Consider the following 9,279-nt stretch of genomic DNA (forward strand, 5'->3'; position numbering starts at 1 on the left):
TCACGCATTCTTACATAATTTGTCGCATGGTTTTGTACTTAAAAATAGAGTGATCAACAAGATCAAAAGCTTTTGTGTGAAGTCGAGAAAAACGCTTGTCATTTGTCAATGATTTACTGCTCAGAGTTCTAGGTAGCAGCCCATTCGTACTGTTTTGTATTTACCCCCCAGCGTCAAATCTGTCCAGCTAGATTAACTCACTCAGTACGGCCAGTCCTCTCTTCTCCTCTACACAGACCCCTCGGATGTCCAGTGGGTGTCTGAATGACCCAACCTTTAGCTTCCGTCATCAGAACTGTGGTATTCTTTGTCAACATTCACCTCTTCAGTATAAGAGCCTTCCGCTTGCAATATTTTGATGATGGTAATTGGGGTGAAACGCTGTTAACGTCGTCTCTTTCGCCGTTCGTATGGAGAGGATTAACTACGGGCTCTAGAATAGAATAGAATATAGAATAGAGTATTTTAATGTCGTAAAACCTTAAAAGTTTGTAAGAAACACAATACAACATTAACATGTTATGAAAGAAACATTCGTGAACAAATTTCGCCAACCGTGGCTGTAATTCTTTTTTGTGATACCAGCTCGCTAGGACGCATATGGAAGACAGACATCGTCTGAGTACACTAGCCTTGCATGATTCCAGGGGATAAGACTGCAGATAGTCAGAACTAGACCCACCCCACCACAACCCCGGGTTAGATTTTACTCCGCACACCCCAACCACCTCGTAATGGATAAAGGCGGATTTTTTTTTTTTTTTTTTTTTTTTTTTTTTTTATCTTACCATGACCTCCTGAGGTGAATTTAACCCCAGTTAGAATCAATACAGGCTTTCAAAGTTTGACCCCACCCCCCCTTCATCCCGCACCCCTCCCCCCGGCTCCCCCCCCCCCCCCCCCCCCCCCCCCCCCCCCTTACCCTCGCCGCATGTTTTCTTTCATTAAGTTGTGACTAAGAAGCGGGTTGGGGGTTGGGGGCGGGGTCAGTAATGGCTAGCCCAGAACGACCCCCTTCCTCCCGTAGAAATGACCCCCCGGGGGGGTTATTCGAGGCTACCACAGAATGGCCCTGGGGTGGAACCCAGCAGGGCGTAGTTTGAAGATGCTACACCGGTTTTTACTCATTCTTGACACTGCTGTATGTCATGTTTGAGTCATGAGTCATACTATAATAAACAGACAAATGAGTTATTCAATATGAGGCCATCGCCCCAAGCAAATTGTGTGTGTGTGTGTGTGTGTGTGTGTGTGTGGTGGAGGGTGGGGGGAATTCTGGCGAGTGTGAGATTCGATCCCGAACGCTCAGAATCTCTCGCTTCCTGGGCGTAGGCAGGTGTTAACACTGGGCCACCAAGCCACACGTATATTATAGTATGTTAGAGAGTCAACAATATACCGGATCGAGACCACGTTAGAGAGTAGGAAAAGTGGTATGTTATCAGTGTCTATGGATTTGTCTCTTTGCTTGACGGGCGCAATAGCCGAGTGGTTAAAGCGTTGGACTTTCAATCTGAGGGTCCCGGGTTCGAATCTCGGTAACGGCGTGGAGATTTTTCCGATTTCCCAGATCAACACAGGTGCACACCTGCCAGTGCCTGAACCCCCTTCGTCTGTATACGGCAAGTAGAAGATCAAATACGCACATAAAAGATCCTGTAATCTATGTCAGCGTTCGGTGGGTTATAGAAACAAGAACATACCCAGCATGCACACCCCCGAAAGCGGAGTATGGCTGCCTACAAGGCTGGGTAAAAACGGCCATACACGTAAAAGCCCACTCGTGTACATACGAGTAACGTCGTGGGAGTTGCAGCCCACGAACGAAGAAGAAGTTTGTATGCTTGTTTTCCGTGTCACGAGTTTTCCGTACAGCTATGAATGAGGCTGTAAAAGTCATGCCGAATTTAAGGTTGTCTTGGCAAAAGGATGTTAAGTAAGGTGTGTATTGCTCTTGTCTTTCGTTTGTTCTGTACAGCTAAACCTAATTTTTTTTAAACTTTTTTTTTATTCATTCATTTGTTTATTTATCTATTTATTTATTTATTTTATTTATTTATTTTTATTTATTTATTTATTTGAATTTTTGTTATTTTTACTTTATTTTATTTTGTTGTTATTTACTCTTTTTTTTCTTTTTTTTTTCTCAAGGCCTGACTAAGCGCGTTGGGTTTCGCTGCTGTTCATTCATCTGCTTGGCAGATGTGATGTAGCGTATATGGATTTGACCGAACGCAGTGACGCCTCCTTGAGCTGCTGATACTGATACTGATACTAAATGGTCTGATACTGGTAGGTGATGACCTAAATGGAGCCACAGAGATGTACATACATACATATCCTTGATACAAACATGCATACATCATGGAAACAAATATCTATCTACCCCATTCATCAGTCACACACGCGCGCGCACGCGCGCACACACACACACACACACACACACACACACACACACACACACACTCACACACATACGCACACACTCACACACACACGCACGCACAGTGGAGAGAGAGATATATATAACTCGTGCATCCAAAAACACTTAGAGGCATGCACCCAGTTAGGAATATTTACACACACACACACACACACACACACACACACACACACACACACACACAGTGGAGAGACACAGAGAGAGACAGAGAGAAAGAGAGAACTCGTGCATCCAAACACACTTAGAGGCATGCGCCCAGTTGAGAACATTTACAAATATAACACGAGCATACAGTCATGTTCCATTTGCTTTATAGGAGAAAATTGTCTAATGTGAGAAGGGTAACATTTATCTATTGATAATCAGCATTATCCACGGACCAACTTCACTCTAAAATGTACAGTCATCTTCAATGGTTTGGAGATAATGAAAGCTTTTCATGATACAGTTTCGATAATCGTATGGAATGATTAATTAGTTTATTGTATGTTGATGTGTTGGAGTAGGGGGTAGTGTGTGTGTGTGTGTGTGTGTGTGTGTGTGTGTGTGTGTGCGGTTTATTTGTGAGTGGGTATTTGTGTATGTGTGTGCGCGCATGTGTGTATATGTGCGTGTGTGTGTGCGCACGTATGTGTGTATGCGTGTGTTCATACATCAAATTTCAAGCAGAATGAAATGTGCCGTATACAATTAAATTTTCGAAAAATAAGCGTGAAATTACGTTGGTAATGTAAGATGCTTTGTTAAACAACAACAACAACAACAACAAGAAAAAACACTCTTTAAGTTAACACAAATTCACCCATATTTCGTGTTAAACACTTTTTTCTTATATAAAGGTGAGAATTTGACACAACAAATTCAATTAATTCGAAAATGTAAATGAATAATTCAGACGGGCGCAATAGCCAAGTAGTTAAAGTGTTGGAATTTCATTCTGAGGGTCCCGGGTTCGAATCTCGGTGGCGCCTGGTGGGTAAAGGGTGGAGATTTTTCCGATCTCCCAGGTCAACATATGTGCAGACCTGTCAGTCCCTGAACCTCCTTCGTGTGTATACGCTGGCAGAAGATCAAATACGCACGTTAAAGATCATGTAATACATGTCAGCGTTCGGTGGGTTATGGAAACAAAAATATACCCAGCATGCACCCCCCCGAAAACGAAGTATGGCTGCCTACATGGCGGGGTAAATAAACAGAACGGTCATACACGTAAAATTTTTCATGTCTGTCTGAGTGTGTATGGGTGTGTGCCTGAAATCTTATTGAATGACACAGGAAACGAATGATGAGCGCCCAGTGGCAGCCGTCAGTCGGGTCTACCCAGGTAGGCAGCCTTTTGTGGAAATGACTCCGTGCTTGTAAAGCACTTAGATCGTGGTCTCTGACCGAGGATAGGCGCTATATAAATATCCATATCAATCAATCAATCAATAATGATGTACTGTTCCAGAAACTCCATATGGTATCATGACGAGAGAACATTAACTAAAAAAAAAAAAAAAATTATTGAAAACCCAAAGAATTATTTTAATTTTTTTTTAAATGAAATAAAATAAATAAAATAAAACAGAACATGAAAAGCCCGCTTCGTTGTTTATAAAATAATCATTTATGTACACACAGAATGATACACAAAAAACCAAAGTATACATACTGTACATATCAAGGGAGGGAGGGGGAGTAAACAAATGTCCATGTGATGGTTGTGAACTTATCGTCAAAGTGGAACATTCATAAGAACTGTACGAGTATGCATGTATATGTGGGAGAGGGGGTAAAAACAGTTAAAAAAAAATTTCAAAAGAATAAAATATATTAATTGCATCGCCAACATGTTACAACGTAAACAAAACCCAGATCCGAAAAACCCATTTTTTCCAACAATTACTGTGATACTAAAAACAAATGAACAAATAATTGAATAATACCAAAACTGAAACATTGTCTCGAGCAAAAATACCACTGTGAAAGGTACCTTCGTATACCCATTCGAAAACTGTTCATGCTTTTCATTGTACATATTATTAACTTCTTTTTTTTTTATCCATGCAGTTACCATCACATAATGTTTTAGGAAATGGAACTGTATTATTATCCCTAGTCACCATTCAGTTTTACAGGGTGTTTTCAAGTAATGAAACTGTATCAAACTTCCGAGGTACCATTCAGTTTTACATGGCGGGGTTAAGCAAAATAACTTATTTTAAAATCCTTAAAGTTAGCATTCAGTTTTACAGAGTCTTTTAAGCAAATTACTATCCAGTGTTAAAAAGTGTTTCGAGCAATGGAATTGTTTCAAAATCCCTACAGTTACTATCCAGTGTTACGATTTGCGTTAAGCAGTGGAATTTTTTTTTTTTTTTAATTTAAAAAAATTAAAAAAACCTGCAGTCAGTATCAGTTTTGCATTCATTTCAGCAAATAAATGAAATATTTTGTTTAAAAATCCCTACAATTGCTATCCAGCGTTATTGAGTATTTATGAAATGGAATTGTACTGAAAATCCGTACAATTGACATCCAGTTCTACAGAGTTTTTCAAGCCAATGAAGTGAATTAATAGTCCTTACAATTGCCATTTAGAGTTACAGAGCCTTGTAAGCAAACAGACTGAATCAAAATCCCTATACAGTTACTATTCACTATTTCAGAGTCTTTTAAGTAATTGAACTTTATTCATAATCCAAAACAATTTGCGATCAGTTTTGCAGAGCTTTTATTCAAATAAACTGAACCAAAATCCTTACAATTACCATCCTGTGTTTCAGAGCGATTCCAGAAATGGAACTGTCTTAGAAATTCATACAAGTTGCATTCATTTGCAGATGCATTTCTCAAGCATATGAAATGAATTAAAAGTCCCTATAATTACCTTCCAGAGTTACAGAGTCTTTCAATGAAACAAATGAACTGAATCAAAATCCCTACAATGACTATTCAGTGTTACGGGGCGCTTTGAGCAATGAAATTGTCCTACAAAGTCCCTACAATTAGCATTGTTTTGCAGTCTTTTAAACAAGTGAACTGAATCATTAAAATCCCTACAATTAGCATCAAGCGTTAAAGTGTGTTTTAAGAAATGGAACTGCATTAAAAATCCCTACATTAACATCCAGTGTTACAGCGTGTTTAAGAATGGAACTGCATTTAAAAAAAAATTAACTACAATTAAAATCCAGCGTCAAAGTGTTTTAAAAAATGGAACTGCATTAAAAGAGAAAAAAACAACCTACAATAAGCATCCAGTGTTACAGTGTGTTTTAATAAATGGAGCTGCATTAAAGATCCCTACTATTAACATTTACTTCCCATTCTTTCAAGTGAATGGATTGAATCAAAAATCCCTACAATTACCATCCAGAGTTACATAGTGCTGTAAGCAAATGGACTAATTTTAAATCCCTACACAGTTACCTTACAGTGTTACAGAGTCTAGTAATGGAACTGTATTAAGGGCCCCTACAATTAGTGCTAAGCTTAGCCACTCAATGTTATAGATTGTTTTAAACAAAAGAACGTTTTTCAGTACAATTAACCATTCAGTGTTACAGGTTGTTTTAAACAAATGGGCGTATTTCAATACAGTTACCATGTATTGTTACAGAGTGCTTTAAACAAAGTTTAATGAATGTTTTCCAACACAGTTACCATTGTGCTACAGTATTTTAAGCAAATGAACATATTCCAATACAGTTATTATTCAGTGCTGCAGAATATTTTAAGCAGATGGGGGTATTTCAGTACACTTACCATTCATTGTCACATAGTGTTTTAAACAAATGAACGTATTTCAATACAGTTACCATTTAGTGTTACAGAATATTTAAACAAATGAACGTATTTCGATACAGCTACCATTATGTTACAGAGTGTTTTAAACAAATGAGTGTATTTCGATACAGTTGCCATTGTGTTACAGAGTGTTTTAAACAAATTGTCGTATTTCAATGCAAATACCAGTCAATGTTACAAAGTGCTTTAAAGAAACGAACGCGGTTCAATACAATCACTATTCGATGTTGCACGGTGTTTTAAACAAATGAACGTATTTCAATACAGTAACCATACGTTATTTCATAGTGCTTTAAAAACAAATGAACGTATTTCAATACAGTAACCATATGTTATTTCATAGTGCTTTAAAAACAAATGAACGTATTTCAATACAGTAACCATATGTTATTTCATAGTGCTTTAAAAACAAATGAACGTATTTCAATACAGTAACCATATGTTATTTCATAGTGCTTTAAAAACAAATGAACGGTTTTCAATACAGTAACCATATGTTATTTCATAGTGCTTTTAAAAACAAATGAACGTATTTCAATACAGTAACCATATGTTATTTCATAGTGCTTTAAAAACAAATGAACGTATTTCAATACAGTAACCATATGTTATTTCATAGTGCTTTAAAAACAAATGAACGTATTTCAATACAGTAACCATATGTTATTTCATAGTGCTTTAAAAACAAATGAACGTATTTCAATACAGTAACCATATGTTATTTCATAGTGCTTTAAAAACAAATGAACGTATTTCAATACAGTAACCATATGTTATTTCATAGTGCTTTAAAAACAAATGAAACGGTTTTCAATACAGTAACCATATGTTATTTCATAGTGCTTTAAAAACAAATGAACGTATTTCAATACAGTAACCATATGTTATTTCATAGTGCTATAAAACAAATGAATCGGTTTTCAATACAGTAACCAGTTAGTGTTACAAAAAGCTTTAACCCCTTGAGTGCCATAGAACGTATCATGGTTGTGCATTGTGAAGAAGGGAAATAACTCTGGAAGGCTGAAAATTCACACAGTTTATGTAGTGTGGTATATCTCGTGAGCGTTTTCTCAGTTTTAGGCTTTTAGTTTTGGATATTGTTTTATGACTTGAAACACCACTTTCTACGGGGTTTTTTTTTTTCCTTTGGCACTGAAGGGGTTAAATAAATGAACGCATTTCAAATCAGTCACCATTCAGTGCTGTAGAGTGTTTTGAAACAACAGGAGGGGGCAGGGAGAAGGCTTTATGATGCCGAGAATCAGCTTGTGAACAATCATGGCCAGAAACTGCCAGCAAACCTGAAAACTATCAGGGTCAAGGCCACGCAGCCCACCACGGAGACCTTGACCTCCGCCATCTTGGCCGTCCCGCTGTCTTGTGGAGGACCTGAAAACCAAGTCATCATCTGCCTTCGTCATCATCGTTATTGTGAGTGATGTCGTCGTCATCATCTGCCTTCGTCATCATCGTTATTGTGAGTGGTGTCGTCGTCGTCATTACAGACGTCATCGCTGTACTGTGTCGTCATCGAGGTGGTAAAACATTCCTTGATTAATTGAAAAAAATAAAAAAATGTTTATGAACGGAAAAGCACAAATGGAAGTTTGAAGAACAATAAATTGACATTGTATCATGTTCTCTCTCTCTCTCTCTCTCTCTCTCTCTCTCTCTCTCTCTCTCTCTCTCTCTCTCTCTCTCTCTCTCCCTGTCTCTCTCCCTGTCTCTCTCTCTCTGTCTCTCTCTCTGTCTCTCTCTCTCTCTCTGTCTCTCTCTCTCTCTATCCCCCTCTGTCTCTCTTGCTATAATCAGCGAAGAAAGACACGCCGTTTGATATCTCTGTTTATGGTTAATGGTTGATTAATTTTCTTTTCCTTGCCGATTGTTTATCTTACTGTAAGAGACGATGGTAAGCTTGCAATAAACAGCTTACATGCGTGACAGGCGGGCACCAAATAACCTCGTTTATTGCGAAACAGATTTCCAACACACACACACACACACACACACACACACACACACACACACACAGAGGCACAAGGGCACAATCTGTGTGTGTGTGTGTGTGTGTGTGTGTGTGTGTGTGTGTGTGTGTGTGTGTGTGTGTGTGTGTGTGTGTGTGTACGGACACAGACAACGACAGTCGGACGAAAAGACAGACAGATAGATAAATAGGTCGGTAGTCAGACAGGCAGACAGACAGGTAGACAGATATTAGGTCACATGCATACATACATACATGCATACATACATACATACATACATACATACATACATACATACATACATGCAGGCAAATATACATGCATACAAGCACACATATATATATATATATATATATATATATATATATATATATATATATATATATATATATATATATATATATATATGCGAACAAGCAAACAAACAAACAAACATACATATAAATGATAGTCATGTACTACTATGACCACCAGAACAGCAGAAAAGACAACTGCTGTCCGGACTATCTGGGCTAGAATTTAATAATCATAGTGGAGAGTGTCACATCCCCACTCTCTCGGCCAAGAGGGTTTTAAGATCAGTCGGCGTCGGGATGGTTCCCAAAGACCAACTAGCCCTCAAGGCTGCAGCACTAAGAGCCAGTTGCAGTTTTGCCTCCTAGTCTGAGAGTCATAGTCCTTCACAAAAGACTAAGCTGTTAATGATTTCCCACTGCAGTGGAAAAAAAAACATTGATTAAACAGCTCTCAGTTTGCTATTGGCCCGAGTGTAAGTTTATATCAATGGTATATAAACCGAGATATATACATACATACATCCATACATACACAGCATTGCGTTCTTTTTGATTCATGCATGCATGCATAGATACGCAGACAGACTGTGTGGTAATGAGTGACGTCTAAGTGAAGAAAAAAGGCACAACCAAAAACCAAACTCAGCCTCACACATACTACTTTCGAACGCACACTCTACACCGCCTTATGGAGAGAAAATTATGTATTCCCATGCGAAAATCGTTCGCTGACATGGTATCTTTAAAATACGTTTTC

General features: G+C 38.3%; 1 protein-coding gene across 2 annotated transcripts in view; it reads right to left on the reverse strand.

Annotated features, from left to right (window-relative positions):
• Positions 1-2,743: 2,743 nt before the first annotated feature.
• The window catches only part of LOC143286759 (cysteine-rich venom protein LEI1-like), a 61,970-nt gene continuing 55,434 nt past the window's right edge, over positions 2,744-9,279 (reverse strand). For both annotated transcript variants that reach the window (XM_076594505.1, XM_076594504.1), the window contains one exon: positions 2,744-7,630. In XM_076594505.1, the coding sequence (XP_076450620.1) occupies positions 7,518-7,630 (113 nt within the window). In that variant the 3' untranslated portion in view covers positions 2,744-7,517. The remainder of the gene's footprint in view (positions 7,631-9,279) is intronic.

This window comes from Babylonia areolata, chromosome 10 (assembly GCF_041734735.1).
Source record: "Babylonia areolata isolate BAREFJ2019XMU chromosome 10, ASM4173473v1, whole genome shotgun sequence".
Taxonomy (NCBI): Eukaryota; Metazoa; Mollusca; class Gastropoda; order Neogastropoda; family Buccinidae; genus Babylonia; species Babylonia areolata.